The sequence below is a fragment of the Colossoma macropomum genome, unplaced genomic scaffold (genome assembly GCF_904425465.1).
Source record: "Colossoma macropomum unplaced genomic scaffold, Colossoma_macropomum, whole genome shotgun sequence".
NCBI lineage: Eukaryota > Metazoa > Chordata > Actinopteri > Characiformes > Serrasalmidae > Colossoma > Colossoma macropomum.
Genome location: NW_023494804.1, coordinates 26,761,025 through 26,778,046, shown reverse-complemented (window position 1 = coordinate 26,778,046; position 17,022 = coordinate 26,761,025). Strand labels below are relative to the sequence as shown.

The 17,022-nt window shown below is 36.4% G+C and overlaps 1 protein-coding gene across 2 annotated transcripts; it reads left to right on the top strand.

Annotated features, from left to right (window-relative positions):
* Positions 1–1,710: 1,710 nt before the first annotated feature.
* LOC118824710 (fibroblast growth factor receptor 2-like) lies at positions 1,711–15,998 on the top strand. 2 transcript variants are annotated; one of them, XM_036595068.1, is made up of 12 exons: positions 1,711–2,076; positions 7,063–7,144; positions 7,270–7,357; positions 7,473–7,695; positions 9,737–9,875; positions 10,543–10,641; positions 11,184–11,344; positions 11,458–11,595; positions 13,291–13,402; positions 13,568–13,667; positions 14,725–14,824; positions 14,988–15,998. In XM_036595068.1, exons 2-12 carry the CDS (start codon positions 7,090–7,092, stop codon positions 15,090–15,092), a joined length of 1,320 nt encoding a protein of 439 aa, XP_036450961.1. In that variant the 5' UTR covers positions 1,711–2,076; positions 7,063–7,089; the 3' UTR covers positions 15,093–15,998. The 2 variants fall into 2 exon arrangements, with proteins under 2 accessions (XP_036450961.1, XP_036450960.1); XM_036595067.1 differs by having other exon boundaries at positions 7,063–7,153.
* The last annotated feature ends 1,024 nt before the right edge of the window (positions 15,999–17,022 follow it).

The following is a 17,022-nucleotide window of genomic DNA, read 5'->3' as shown; positions in this document are numbered from 1 at the left end:
GTAAGTGACTAAATGACTATTTAAATGCGCTAACCAAAAGAAACCTATGTCACAGTTATACCACTGTTTACAATTATCTTCTTCGGAAGGCACCTTGGAATTGAATATGAAACTTGGAAAGAACTGTGTGAGAAAGGACATAAAGAGATCAGTAGCTCAGCATGAAAAGAGTTACTTTAAAACAAAATGAGATACTTTAAAACACCTTTGGTCATATCTAAATATAATACAAAACAACTGTGCTGGAGGGAAACTAAAGCCATACTGGGACAGTATTTGTAAGGAATTGTATGCCTTTGTAAATGTTGTGGCATCAGTGTAGAATAAGACAGGAGAGGCCATGACTTCCACCATGAGAAATGCTCTTTATTAAACACTAAGGCACATAAACAGAAAGGCACGTACAGAAGCACTGAATTCATGGGCGAGGTCACCCTTACAGTGACCATCTCCCACCACAAACACCCACAAATACACACATCACGCCTTTACGCTGAGAAACCATGACATTTAAACAACATTATGTGAGCCCCCACGTGTCCGCTCACATGGCACACAGTTCCACTCCAGACTGCTGATGGGGTGCCGTCCCACTTCTGACAAAGACTAAGATACAGAGGAGCCCATCATCTCCACAACAAGAAGTGATCTTTATTAAACATCAAGGCACAAAGGCACATACAGAAGCACTAAACTTGCAGATGAGATCACCACTAACCACTAATATGATGTATATTATTGGGGTTATCCCTCAGGGAGCCTGGGACAAAAAAGCGACTTACATTCTTAGTGATTACAATGTCCTGGCTTTAACCACAGACACCAACCATAAGCCAACGGCTAGAGAAGGTTAAATGCTTATTTTTTAATGGCCAAAATAACTGCAAAACGACAATTTGACATTTGTGGTTTTGTGTCCCGGTGGTGTCCTCTAATTGCTTAGATTGATATGCCCAGATAGTAAGACAAGTTTTCAGAGCCGGCCTGCAATCTTTAATATTTAAAGGTTTATGGTATATGGAATTCCAACTAAGCCCATGTCCCTAGAAGTAAATCAGCATACGCTGGTAGAGGCGTATTATTAAAGACAATAATCCTATACTGTGCACTACATTTAAACATTTATCAATGACTGCCTTGTTGTGTTGTGTTGTGTGTTGTTGCTGTTTCTTTTTTTGTTTTGCTTGTTTGTTTTTCTTTCTAATCTCTTTATTTCCCTTTTTTCTCTTGTAAGGCCTTTTACATAATGATTACATATTGTTAAATATCATATTTTATATAAAGGTTAAAAAGGTCACACCCCATGTTCCATTACAGTGTCATTAGACAAATAAAGAAGCATATGTGGCTTTTGCAACCACAACTCTTAGGCCTCCTGTGAGTAAACCATGTATTCTCACATCATTTTATTGGTGTCATCAGAGCACTTACTTCACACTTTACACAACTTGACCACTGTTAAAATGGCAAGATGGAAAAAAGTGTGCACAATGTTAACGTATGTGATGTTTTAACTGACAGGAAAAGAAACTATTGTGCCCCTCCTTTGCCGTCTGCTTTTAAAGGCTAAAGGTTACCTTTTGAACCGGTGGTCTATGTGTATTTGACATTCTAGTAACATTTGTGAGAGAAACTAGCCCTGTTATCCTCCTTTTATCAAGTCTGTGTGCAATCTCAGTTTCTGTTAGTGGGCTTTGGATGCGACGTTTTTGGGGGGATATATGCAGTAAAAAACCTACACATTTCTGTTGCTTTCACTTTATCATGGACAACAACTGTTAGGCTTCAGAGTCAAAATAGTCAACTGGGGAACTGTCATAGCAGCATGAGGTTGTGTGGGTATTATTTGTTTCTTTTTTGGTTTTGTTTTTTGACAGGAAGCCACAACCAAAGTGGGCTTTAAGCTTTGCTGACCTGCTAAAACACTGGATGCAACTTGTGCAACACTTTACATAGACATCACAAGAGGAAATGACAGCCCCCTTTTCTTTAGTAGAACTTATCTCCTGAGTTCACCACAGAGTGAGATGACTCACGACCATGATAGAACACCAGAGCTAATCATCATCTTTCTAAGTAAGTGGGTTTTCTTCTCTTATTAAAAGCAGTACATTGAATGTCTAGGACTGCTGCTTTCCCTTAAAAATCATGACAGTATTGTGACTCTTCTGCAGTCTCGTAATGTTGAAGGATGCAGGTGAAAAATGTTAGCCTGTATCAAAATAATGTGACCTAGTGCTGAGAATTGGCTCAGATAGTATCTAGATAGTTCAGATAGTTAATATTTCTATTATATTATTAGTAATAATAGTATTAATAGTATTGCACGGTGAACACTCGAAGGGCGAGGTTTTGGTTCCCATTTGTTGGATAATTCCTGTATATATTTAGGGAAATTCACCAGTTTATCAAAAATTCTGCAGAATTAAATGGTTAAGATGGAAACACCGTCTTTCAGAGTGGTTTGATGCGAAATGCTCTGTTCTAGAGAGTCTGCATCATTCACAGTGGTGGTGAGAGGAACCGGACGTCTGAACAGCCTAATGTCTCTGAAAGTGCTTTCCCAGAAAGTCTGTAACATGAAATGATTATGAATATGCTGCTTTGTCTCTGAAACACTGTTTTAGAATAGTTTTGAGAGAAGGTTACAGATTGAAGTACTTTTTAAAATCCATTCATGGTGGCAAGGTATCACTTTTTTACCAATGTTAAAAATCGACCTCTATTTTATCTTTAACAACAGCACATATAATAACTCAGAAGTATATTGACAGAAATTTAAATACAGTCACTAGAGTGGGAAAACACATGACATGACTTTTCCATAGTGTCATGAAGAATGTGTGTCAAAATGAAAAGCAATTCCTCTTTACTTACTTTGTTTCACCTCTTCACTGAAAAAAAATCATGAGGATAAGCGTTTAAAAACAGAATGCTGAACTGATGTACGCATTGAATACAGTCAACCTTGAAATGTAATCACAGCTATATTGTAGGGATGCATCAATACCATTTTTTGCAGACAGAGTACGAGTACACATTTTTAGTACTTGCTGATACCAATAACATTACACACCGAGTACTTAGAATTAAGAAGTTTTTAGTGTGAATGAGTGCTATGCAGGCTACCTTAACAGTTCAATCATTAAAATCTAGCTGATTTTAAATGATGTACATTAGCTAGCTATGCTACATTAAATACCTTTGATCGAGTAGCGCTGCATTGGAGAAGTTTTGTTCTAAGAAAAGCACTTCTGTACAGCTGTAAGTAAAGTACATTTCATAGTTTTGATCATCACCTGTCTCTTTCAGCAACAGTCTCTGTAGCCTAGTAACAGCAGAAATTACATCCAAGGCTCCTGCATGTGAGGAGCTCACATGTTGAGTTTTACGTCTTGTTGGAGTCTTTTGATTGGCTGGTTGAGCTGTAGTTGTCCCCTAAAGCCACAAAACCACTATATGATATTAGAAATCTTGTTCTTTGGTGACTTACACTGTATGTTTGAATAAGCCATTGTGTATAGAAAAGCCTATGATTTATATACTCACACTGTATGAAAATGCTCTGTCCAATTAACATGCTTGGTGAATCCCCACCTAAAGCTGTTTCATTCAAAATAACATAGCGTATTGAGCAAACGCTCAATAGGACACTGCCATCGCTCTACAGCCTATTTTACAAAGACACGTATAAAAAGATCAAATTTACTTTAGAGATTATTAAAGTTTATACTGTTTTTTATACTTCAATTCTCAGTCAAACAGAGTAAAGTCTTTAGTCTTTTTAAAAACCTTAAAACTGCAAATGTTGACTATTTCTCCTCCATTTAGCTGGCCTACGTGTCTCCAACCATTTCGGGGAAGTGTTTGTGATTGTGTTTGTGTGTGTTTAAAACACTCTGAAACAGTTTAAAGGGACCAGTAGCTTTGCATCCGACTCTCAAGGGGTCTGCAACATTTCACTGTGCAACAGACCCTCGTTCACTGCCAGCTTGAGCTGTTTGTTTATTAGCGTACACTAAGCTTACATTACATGGTATCAGGTGGTATCAGACTCATTAATCAAAGTACAATAAATAAAGATTTTAAGGCAGCCAGGTTACTTACGTTTTTAAGTTAAAACTCCACATTAGTTTTTACAGTGTACATAAAAAATCATGAGTCTGATGTTTTATGTTAAAAATGTTTATCTAATATTTTGTATTTGCAGACCACAAACAATATATTTTAAATATTGTTTCTTTTTTGGTTTTAAACAAGAAGAGTTCCACTGAAAGATTATTCAGTTTGTAAAATACCTAAAACTATAGATACAGTGTTTCGGTGTTAGCAGGACGTTAGAGGGGAGACGTGTGGATGAGCTGGTTGATGCTGAGAGAGCGGAAATGTGCAGAGGACTTAATAATGTCATTATTGAGGAAACATCTCTGTTTTTGACCTTTTTTTCACTTTCTGTTGCAAAGGTTTCTTATTTTCCTTTTGTTTATGATTTTGTGTATAAGACGCAATAGCAATGCTGAAGGTATGCACATTTTGTTGATGTGTAAATCTCTATATTAAGTAAAAAAGTAGCAGCTGCATATTTTACAGGTTAATTAAAAAAAATCCTAAAACAGTTCTAGGATACTATCTCTACATGCCCAACCAACACCGCTGATACTTTACTGCTTTCCACCATGCAATACTTAAAAATACAGCAGTATGCAGAAGTTTGAATACCTGCTGTAAAAGCATGTTTTGTTGCTTCTAAGTGAGAATAAGTTAACACTCCTCTACAGGGAATAAACATAAATATGGCATATATGCAAAAATGGCTAAACAGTGACATGCAGAAAATGTGCCAAAATAAAAGGGAAAAGATCCATAACATTGTTTCAGTGCTGTTTAAAGAGTTGTTTACAGAGCCTGTAGACAAAAAGATAATGATTTTATGTTCCCTTGCAAATACGATACGTTTTGCAACGGAATGCAAAATGTTTGTGAGGAAATATAATTTCATTGCAAATATCTATGTAATGGCATAAAGGGGCTCTGTAGCAATATAGCTGTGTGCTGATTACATTATATTGATTATATTCAGTTCTGACACAAATTCAGCACTTAGTTTTTTGAATGCAAATCCTCATGTGTAATATTCAGTAAAGACAGTGGTGCCCAATCCTGGTCCTGGACATCTTCCACCCTGGAGAGCTCAGATCCAACCCACCAGGCCCTAATACTCAGATGCCACTGAAGGCCTTCATTACCTGGATCAAGTGTGTTTGAATAGGTCTGGAGCTAAACTATGCAGGGTGGTAGATCTCCAGGATCAGGATTGGGGGAACACAATGTGGAAATAATGTAATAGAGGTTTTGATTTTCATTTTGGCATGTATTTCACGTCACTATGAAAAAGTAACGTAATGTTTGCATTGCATTTCACATTTTTTTACCGTAGTGATTGCAAAAAATTCTTCTCCATAGTGTAGGTTCACTGGTACTTTTGGATAGTAAATAAAATGGCCATTTTTGCATTGTAGACATTGTGACCCCCTGTTCCTATCACCACCACTATAAAGAAATCAGGATGTTGTCATGAAATGTTCACACAATGTAAAGGACAGCTGTTGTGTTCAAATGATGTTTAAAAAAATACAATGGAGATATAAAAAAACATATATGATGTATTTTTTATTTTTTGTTAATAAATGTTTAGTGATTTTCTGTAGTTAACATACAATCAACATGAAAACAACAAAATAAGAAAATTTATACATACAAATAAGTGAACAATATATAAAAGTATTCAACATGGTGTGGCGTATTCTGTCAGTGGTTATATGGCTATAGCCTAACAAACTTTAGCAGACTGTTTGTTAGCCTAGTTCCCTACATATTTGGAGTAGATTCACCAACATTTTTGTAACTTTAGGTAATGTTAAATTATAGAATTAATGGTTGAGGCAGATTTACATTTGCATTAGTTACTATTAGGTTCAGTTCTGGAGAAGATAAAATAAAATAAATATGAAGTGCTTTTTTATCAGTTTTTAAAACCATTTTTCAAAAATTTTGAGTGATGGCAGTTGAGAAACTTGAACTTTTAAAACTCAAAGAACACATTTCCTACGGAAGTCTGGAGAGGCCATCAGGTAGATATAATTTTCTGGACTGTTATTTTGAGATAATGAGTTGTTTAGTGATCTCAAGATAACAACTTTGTTATCTTGAGATCACAAGAGAGTTAACTGGTTATCTGAAGATAACAACTTTGTTATCTTGAGATCACAAGAGAGTTAACTGGTTATCTGAAGATAACAACTTTGTTATCTTGAGATCACAAGATAATTAACTCAAGATAGCATTCCAGGAAATTATAACTACCTCATGGCCTCTCCGTAATATCCTACATTTTTCTTGTGTTCTGTTTTTTCAATGATTGAAATTCATTTTTACATGATCGTTTTCCAACCTCAACCTTATCCCACAGAACTAAACAGGCTGTTTTTATTTATGTGCCTTTAAGACTGATATAGATATAGATAAGATAAATGAGCTCTGTTCTGACTGGCTGTGTTATATTGTGGCTCATTTAAAAAGCTGAAACACTCTTTACACTTTCAGTATGGATGGATGGGGCTAAACCACTATAGATGTATACAGAATAGATGTATGTATGTAAATGAGCTGGTTCTGGTGACATCACAGAAACAATGAATTCAAAACAGGCAATTTTTGGACCATGAACTGGGTATTAAGGGGTATCTTTTAAAACAATAACAATGTTTACATATCACTTCACCTTTACTTAAAAAAGCAAGGGGGATCTGTTTTTCCATGAAATGGGCTCTTTAAAAAAGATAAGATATGTCAGCTAATAACTTTTGTTTAACTTGCCCATTATACAGTGTTTATACATGTAATGTCTGTCTATAATTCTTTATGGACAGACATTACATGTATAAACCCTGTATAATGCCCTTTAATATTCCTCAAAGATAAAGTTTCCATTTTCTTTTCTTTTCTTTTCTTTTCTTTTCTTTTCTTTTCTTTTCTTTTTTCTTTTCCTTTCTTTTCTTATAGGTCCATATACAAGTGCAGACTACTGGCATGGCAGTCGTTAACTGCACAACAGTTAAGAAGAATGAATCAAATGAGAAATTTGGTGAGAAAGGTAGTATGGAACTTTCCATTGTTACTGTCAATGACCCATGGGATGGAAAGAAGCTAAAAATAGCATGAAGTAGGCATGCATTGCAGTGTCATTATTAAGATCATTCTTTTTTCCAGATATGCCTGATATGATGCTCTACATAATCGTAACTGCATCTGTCTTCATAATTCTCATCACTGGAATGGCCTTAATGTGGCTGAAAAAGTGAGTTTGCCTCCAAATGGTTGAAGCTACATCATGAGCTTTGCCAACAATTTTGACTTTACAAGATATGCAATATGTGACATACAAACAGTTTAATACCCTCTACCTCTTCCAGGTACAGGTCCCTAATGCGCACCATAAGGAAGCTACAGAATGTAGAACAGCCAGTGACAGAACAGCTGTCCCCTGTGGCCCCTGAAGCTGACCCTTTGGAGCGAAACTTTTCACCTGTGACAAATGTAACAGTCAAACTGAGAGAAAACAACCTTTCTACCTCCAGACCCAAAAGACAAAGCAGCAAGTCAGCTTCGAGAGCTCTGTGGAGGTCATCGCAAACGGTACTATGGGTGAAAGAATCAGAATATGTGACTCAACACACAAACCCTCCAGATGACAGCACTGTGTAAAAGTCTTAGGTGCAATAAGCAAATACACAATGCATTGTAATTCCACAGCTACCATCCAATACCCAGTTCAGCTCTTTAATCCTCTATTAAATTAAATCAGACGTGCTGCTGAAGGAATTTCCATGCATGTCTGCAGCGCATAGAACAGATATTTATACTGTTTTTTTGGCTGCTTAAGACTTTCGGGCAAAGCTGTGTTTGCTTGGAACAGCCTGTTTATACATTTTTACATTTACCTTTTTGATACAGCAGAGAAATTCTGTTGAATCTGCTAAACCACAAAAGAAAGAGTTTTTTTCATTATTTGAATTTGATTAGAAGTTATTATGGTACGTTTAGGCATGTTTTAGGAAAGATAAACCAACCTTTACATTTTTTTGCTTTACATTTCTTTACATAAAAACAAAGAAAAAAGTTCAAAGTATCAGAATAGTATGTAAATCAATTGTAAACGTTACTCTTTGAATGTAAATTTAACATAAATGTGATTCATTACTGAGTATATAATTTTAATAGAATCTTGAAGGATAGAATTCACAAAATAGTATAGCATAGACTTCTAGGGGTTTTAGTAACTTCAAGCACTGGCCTAAGAGTTATTATGAGTTTTATGATAATAAAATATCAAAATAATAAAACATATACTGAAATAGTGCTGAGAAGCACCCGAGTTAGATTAAACTAAACTACTAGTCTAAGTACATTTTACAGTATGCTATGTTTAACCTTATCTACATTTTAAAGGGGTCATCTTACCACTTTACTGAATAGCACACAATAGTATATACCATGTCACAGATTTTGTCACTATTAATATTATAATATTAGCATCAGGCTTCGGAGGGCAAAGTTACCTTACTATTTTCCTGTCAGTAGTAGTATACCTTTAGCTTAGCAACTTCTACCTATGAAATTTACCAAAGCACTTGCAGCTTGCAATGTCCAAATGTCATTAGGAAATGGCAGTTATGGGGAACTGTGGAAGCCAATTCAAGACCTGGAAGACTAAGAAAATTCTTTGATGGAACTGCTCATATGCTGGCCAGAAAGTAAATCCCCTTATGTCCACAAATGACCTTCAGGAAGGTTTAGCTTGCAGAAACATTATCTGCATGGAAAACTTACTGATGACATAATCTCAAATGTCAACATCTAAAGTATGCATAACAAGATCTGGATAAATCAGAGGCATTTTTGGAAACAAGTGCTGTGGGCTGATGAAGTAAATATTGAACTCTTTGGCCACAATCACCAAAAGTATGTTGTAGGCAAAAAGGGGGCAGCATTTGATGAAAAGAACACAGTGCCTACTGTAAAGCATTAGGATGGATTTGTTAGGTTTTAGGTTAGTGTGTCAGCCAGTGGCACAGCTAACACTGAGTAGGTAAATGAAAGAGTGGATTCCACTAAATGTCCACAAATTCTGGAAGCAAATGTGACACAGTCAGTCAAGGATCTAAAGCTAAAAAACAGCTGGCTTCTACCACAGGACAATGATCCACAACAACTCAAAAGAACCAAGAACTACTTCAAGAAAATCACACTAAAGCTTTTGGAGTTTCCCTCATGTTCCCCTCACTTGAAAATTATTGAAAACCTGTGGGTAGATCATAAAGGATATCTTCAGAATATTAGACCCAAGAATTTCAGAAAGAATTTCTTCTTTGTTCTGCAAGAAGAAATGGGTGGAAATTCCTTAAACAGGAAAAGAAAAAAAGAAAGAAAAGACTCCTAGCTGGCTAAAAGAAATATCTGCAAGTTGTGATATCAGCCAGAAGGCCTACTTTGCTGCAGAGTGTTTACTCCATTTCACTTAAAAACTCAACAACATATGTGCTCTGGCCAAAATGTTTGCATACAACTGTACATATTTAGTCTTGGAGGTTTAAAGTGTTACTGTTAGGACTAATATAGAAAAAAACACTGGTTTTAGTAACATAAAATGACTGACTGTCTAAACTACATTTCACAGGATGGCCGATTTAATAAGAACGACCTCGTTTTGCATCAGCTCATCAAAGCTGGAGGAGAGGGAGTGTTCTATAAAGCGAAAATGATGCATGGCACCATCAAAGGCCACAACACGTTCACCTGTAAGATCTTCAAAAAAGGTACGATTTCACTTCTTTACATTTTTGCAGACCTTACATCATTTTTTCTAACATTCCTTCATAAATAAAAGGTTACAGTGCAAACAGTGTCATTCAGAGTGGCCTGATGGGAAATGCGCCTTTCTAGAGGAAACTCGTTCACAGTGGTGGTGAAATGAACCAGACATTTGCGGACTAATTCCACTTTAAGCCCCCTTACAGAAGGTTATTACATAAATAGGTTACGAATACAGTGCCTGATGCCTGAGACAATGCTTTGTAATAGTTTTGATGTAAAGTTTTGCCCTAATTTTTGTTTTTTTTATCTATTCATGGTGGACAGATACATGCGAGGGTATTGTAAGGCAAAATATTTAGATTAACTACTAATTTACTATGATCAACATTACATCTTAAAATCAGAAGACATGTAGGCTCGCTGGTCATTTTGGATAGTAAATGCTAAATAAAATGGTTATGTTTGTGTTGTAGACATTGCGACCCCTGTTTCCTGGTTCCAAAAAATTGTCTTTACTATGCACTATTTCACGTCAAACTCTAAACAAATGACCTTGTTTACATCTCAATAAGTGAGAATTATGCAGAAATTTTTCCCTTTAATTTCTTATGTGTCCTTGTTGTTACCCTTTTGGCATACTGTGTTTTAATAATTTAGTCTTTTTTTTAGGTTGCAGCCATAGGCAGGTGGAAAGAGAGGTTTCAGTCATGCAGAAGCTGGGCACGCACAAGAACCTGCTGCAGTTTTTGGACTGGGACATCACAGAAGGTATGACATGGTTTACATTGAATCTCTGCTGAAAACTGCAATGCTGTAAATATTTCAAAATGACATTTGAAGCAGTAGAAGGTAGGGGTGTAGATCTCAGACCTTGCAACAAATCAATTCAATTATGAATCTTCAGAAAATTGTTCAATAGATTAGCTCAAACTTCACCACGATTTAATTAGATTCAGAATTATTTTTATGGAGTAGAATGTTATCGTGGATCATCATTATAATGCTAGATTTAAAACTAAAAATCAATATTCTTGTGTGACAGCAATACAGGTATACATGATATATTGACCAGCACTAACAACGATACATTAGAAAAAAGCCTGTGAATTTTATTCTGGCCAAAAAATAGGTTAAGAATGGAGCTGACTGCTACTTTCACATCAGATGCCTCAATGCATTTTACACCCCTAAAGGATTAACCCCTCAAGTACATCAGGGTGTGTTAGGCCACCTGTGTTTGGGTCAATACAAACATATGTACTTTATGTGCTATTGCATTTGATGGTCTGCCAACACGTTTTGTGTCGCAGCTCCGTATATGTTGGTTATGGAGTACGTCACCCACGGGACCCTACGCAGTTTCCTGCAGGTGAATCAGGAAAGACTGTGCAGGGATCAAGAGCTCCAGCAGCTCTTCACCATCGCAACCTACCACATAGCACACGCCATGGAGCACATGCGCTCTAAAATGGTACTTACACTACAAGAGCTTTGCTTTTACTCTGCATTATAACAACACGGGTTTTGTTCACAACAGGATGCCTCAGATTATTTCTACTTATTGGCTTATTATATATTCATCAGATAGTGCACTGTGACCTGGCACTGAGGAATATATTGGTGCACAGTTTTCCCCATGAAGTTAAAGTAGCTGAGTTTGGACTGGCCAGAGAAATTGCACGGACATGGAGCAGAGGCAGCAGCTGCAAAAAGGACTACAGGGTAAGTAAGATGTGTTTGTAGTTTTGTCTGTACACTGCCTTGGGGAGTATTCAACACTCTTGAGATCCATCAACATTTTCAGGATAACAGTGAATTTTAAAGGCCAGAATAAGTCTTTTACCTGCAGAAAGTTTAAAGAGGAATTCCAATGATTTTGCCATGGAAAATACTCGATAATTAAATGTTTATGGTGTGAACAAAGTCGTTCAATGTGGTTTGATGTGAAACGCTTTCCAGAGAAACCTCTCAAGTCAGAATTGTTTGCGGTGGTGCTGATGGGAAGCAGACATCTAAGGTGTTTAATTCCTCTAAAAACTCCCTCGCAGAAAACTGTTACATGGTGAAATGGTTATGAATATGTTATCTGATGCCTGAGACATGTTTTACATTTTTTACAGTAGTTTTGAGATTACTTTCAAAGCCATTTACAGGAGAGAGGGACATGCAGGGCATTATAAGGCAAAGTACTCTGATTTGCCATTTTACCATTATCATATAACAGTACTTATAAAAACTTTAAGTGTAGGTTGACTGTTTGTTTTGGATAACAAATAAAATACTTGCATATTTGTGTTGTAGACATTGCAACCCCTGGGTCCTATTTAGGGGTGGGAAAAATAACTGGTTCTTAAATTCTGAGATTCATTTGCAAGAGTCCAATCACAACATCAACATCACATAAATCAAAAGACTACTTTGTTTATCTCTCCGCTATTGACTTATGCATAAATATAAACAATCTGTGGAATACCCCTTTAAAAAAATGCTGCTTGAGTAAATATTCAAACACTTGGGCTCAGGAAGCTCCAAGGCTACACACACACACAAAAATCAGATTTGCCTTAATTGGACATAATTTTTTTTTAATCTCTCTCTCTCTCTCTCTCTCTCTCTATATATATATATATAGTAGTGAAGTAGCTGTAGTTCAGCATCTGAATACATTGTGGTAAACATCTTGTAGATGCTGATACATTACTGAGATTAAGTAGATGTTTGATATATGTTGATATGTGACACGAAGTAGAGTTTATGTAGTACTTCCATTAGGCAAAACCTAACCCTTGTCCTAGCCCTAATCCTAATCCTAACCCTAACCCTAACCTCAACCCAAAATCTAATCCTAACTTTCACCCTGGCCCTAATCCTAACCCTAAACTTTACCAAAACCTAATCCAGTTTAGCTCCAGGTACAGAATGGTGTCAGCAGTGTGTCTTTCACAGCTGGTTGAGGATGCTGAGATGGTCAGTATTATACATGTTACATGCTCAGTGACCTTTCAGGTTAACATCCACAGACATGGATTTGGACTCTCCAAATAAAGTGTAAAACAAATGAATTCGGCAGACTACAAACAAATTTTATTTATGCAGTTAAAGTCTCTTGATAATCTACTCAATGTATTCACTGCTGCTGTGTCATAGATATGTTGTTGATATGTCTGTCAAGTATTTATTTCATGTAAAAAGTACCACTCAAAATGAAGTGTCACAATACAGACATATATATATATATATATATATATATATATATACATGTGTGTGTGTGTGTGTGTGTGTGTGTGTATTTTGTATTGAATATTTGTTGCTCTGTACATTCATATGAAGGGGTATGAGATCATTGCACCTTCATATTTACTTTCTCAGTTTGAGGGTATAGTTTCAGGTTGTGGTGCTCTTTTGTCCTTCCTGCAGCAACGAATTCCCTCGCGGTGGTACCCTCCAGAGTACTTCAAGAATGATGTTTATGGCTTCAAAGGGGACGTCTGGGCATTTGGTATTGTAATATGGGAGATGCAAACATTTGGTAAGTGTGTCATTCACAAATAATTAGAGACCTAAAATGAAGTCAGCTCATAAAAAGGATTACATTCATGGACAAGCAAATCCAGTCATTAATTATCACCTGTTTTATCACTGTTTCCATATGTCTGCTAGACAGCTGTGACTAACTCCTCATTGCATTCTTCAGGCACGTTGCCTTACCCTAACTTGAACACATCAGAGGAAGTAGCTCGCTATGTGTGTGCTGGCCACAGAAATGGTGAGCCTGAACAATGCAGGCCGGAGATGTGAGTAGAAGTGGTTAGGTCTTTTCACACCTTTCAGGTTTTTTCACATCTCTCAGAATAGAGTTAGAGGAGAACCAAAGGTTTGTTTTGACTGCCTTCCATTTGTAAATAATTAAGCCAAAAATAGCATAAATGGAAATGTTTACTCATACCTGTTAATTTTAACAGGCTGAACATTCAAGATTAATTAAATACAATCCTATTTTATAATATATATCCAACCTAAAGGCATTTAAATATGTGCAAAAAAATGAGTACTGAAAAGAGGCTGTCAAACACTAGCAAATTTAGACTGGCAGATCCCCGACAAACTAGACCAGCAAATATCAGCAGAAAACGGACACATACATTGACTGGTCACTTCATTGAGTACATCTACTTATATCAACACACATTATCCCTTTTTATTAGCTCCACTTACCATATAGGAGCACTTTGTAGTTCTACAATTACAGACTGTAGACTGTGTCTCTGCATACTTTGTTAGCCACTTTTCACCCTGTCCTTCAACGGACCCCCACAGGACCACCACAGAGCACTGCAGTGACACTAACCACTGATGTAGTAGTGGCATGTTAGTGTGTGTTGCGCTGGTAAACCCCCCCCCAAAATATATATATATATATATATATATATATATATATATATATATATATATAAAGTGGAGCTGATAAAATGGACAATGAGTGTAGATACATGGATGTGTATCACATAATGAAGTGTCTGGTCTGTGTGTTTTATTTACTTTACTATTATTATTGTCTGTTGATGAATCTGTGAATAGAAAATGAACTTTTAGTGTGCACAGACTTCAGGGCTGCCAGCTCTCAGGCCCTGGCTGTGAGACTCACTCAATCTGATTGCAAGTCTAGAAGAGCATGTCAGTCACTACTTGTGCATAAGCGTTTAGAACAATGCGTCTGAAACACCTGACATATAATGTATCATATAATCTGCAAAATAACTTCTCGTGGTTATACAAAGAGAAAAACAAAACAAGCTAGCTTCTAGTGCAGGCCCTGCCTCTAAGAAACGGTCTCTATTTTACACTCAACAGGATACAAATGATGAAAGACTGCTGGCAAGAGCCCTATTCCATGAGGCCTTCTTTTAAGGATATTGTTAGAGTTCTGGAAAACATTCTTGAAAATGATCGAGTAAGTGTTCTTCACGCTTTAATGCTAAATATACTTCCAAATTATTCTAACGTGTTTGGAGGATCATGCTATAGCATAATATTATATGCAGTGTGTTCTTTCTATGAATGTCTATGACTGAACTACAGTGAATATTTTAAAATAATATTTTTTATCTTCAAAGGACTATTTGGACTTGGACGACAGAAATCAGAGGGCCTCAGCGGAGTCCGAAGACTCTCAACCAAGTTGTAAAACTGAGGTGTATTGTAACACAGATGATTGTTAGTTCTGCTCTGTTGTTCAGGCACAAACATTCATTGCGGTACTGTATCTGTGATTTTAGTGAGGAAAAGGTATGGTAGCAGTGATAAATTACTGAAGATAGACCAAACTACCAGGCAGAAACATTTCAAACAAGAATTATATGGCTGTTTATGTGAACAGTGTTACTGTGAGTAATATTAAAATGACTTAAATAAATAAATAAATGAAATAAAAATGAATAAATAAGAACAGACATCATAATTCAGGTCTGTCAAATGTACAATATTGAACATAGGCCTCTATAATTCACTGACTACCACAAACTATAAACTATTTTATGATTAGTTATAAATGTAGAGAAATACTGAAAAGATCATGTGGCGTCCATACAGTATAATGCAAAAATCAAAGACCACATTTCATTCATTTAATTTCTAGTGCGTTCAGTTTTCTAAATAATCCCCAGAAATACTTTTGCACAGCTTTAAAGTTCAGCCTTAAAAGTTAGTTGCTTACTTCTCACGAACCAAGTAATACCAAATACAAATTTAGACACACCAGTACATAAAAGCATACTGTACATCCCAGATATACTGTTTCAGCATTCTTATACAAATTTTCTCAGTTTTCTTTTCTGTCCTCCATGCTGCAGACTGGGGTTTGAACCCTGGGCAAGCACCCTAGCTACACCAAAAAGTGTCCTTGGGCAAGACTCCTAACACTACCTCCGCCTACCTCTGTACAATGATTGAATTATAAGTTGCTCTGGATAAAACTGTCTTTCAAATGCCACAAATGTAAACACTGTTAAATTGTGTCCTCATAGTGGAAGGGTGGACAGAAGCACCTGTGGATTTGTTCAGATCTGAAGCAAGAGTGAAGCTTTATTTTCTCCTCTGTCTCAAAGATGAAAGCTTTAAGTGTTGTTTATCTGACGGTGACAGTTTTGATGGCCTACCAGGTCTTGCATGGTTGTTAGAAGTCCAATTTTCTCAGTATCTTTTTAGGTTTTTTAACTTCAATTTTTGAAATTCATATTTTTCACTTATTTTCTTTTGACTTTCTCATTCCTCATGCAAGTGGATTATCGTTTATCTAATCTCCTCAGAAACATTTCAGAAAACTGAATAACTTGTAGTTAATGGCAATTTGACTGGAAATTAAATGAAGGGTGGTCTTTGATTTTTGCAAAGTACTGTAATTTTCACTTGTCAGGCAGAGTAGCTTTTTTCCTTTATTTTGACTCTTTCTTCATCCAGGGAATCATCAGACATTAAAAATTTTAACCAGGAGATTATACAGTTTATTCAGAGTGTTTTTGTTCTGTCTTTATCCATGATCATGTTCTATAGTCTACTTTTTGGTTGTTAGAAAAGGCAGGTGGAATGGCACTGTGGCAACTCAATAGTTCTCAACAGCAGAGTTTAAATCAGAATGGCAGTAGATCAGAATAGCAGGTGTGTGTAGCTCCACCATGTGGCAGTAATGTGGCAGTAACCTTTACAGTCATGGCAGATTAAGTTATTGGGGCAGATGCACCCACATGAAGAAAGTGTAGCCTATTCATAAAATACATTTGAAAGCATACAAAATGTAGTTTAGAATTAAACAAGGCATTTGAACTGCATTTCACATATACACTCACTGGCCACATTATTAGGTACACCTCCACAAACCGAAAATATCCAACAGCCCATCCTGTGCCCATCCTGTGGGCAGCATCCTGTGACCACTGATGATGATGATGATGTCTGTGGCTTTACATTTAAAAGGTGGGGCAAGGTAGGCGTGTCTAATAGAGTGGGCAGTAAGTGGACCAAAACTTATTGATCACCCCCAAAAAAATACGGTTGGCTGAGTGACGAAATGTAATTTGGTCACTGACTAAAACCACCTTTAATGTGACACTAACAACATATCTATTCATGAACAGGGTCAGTGTTTTTGTTTTG

Coding starts and splice junctions, on each gene's coding strand:
- LOC118824710 (XM_036595067.1), top strand. CDS start 7,090: ATGGCAGTCGTTAACTGCACAACAGTTAAGAAGAATGAATCAAATGAG. Junction 11,596..13,290: donor GCTGCAAAAAGGACTACAGG/GTAAGTAAGATG, acceptor TCCTTCCTGCAG/CAACGAATTCCCTCGCGGTG. Junction 14,825..14,987: donor ACATTCTTGAAAATGATCGA/GTAAGTGTTCTT, acceptor TTATCTTCAAAG/GACTATTTGGACTTGGACGA.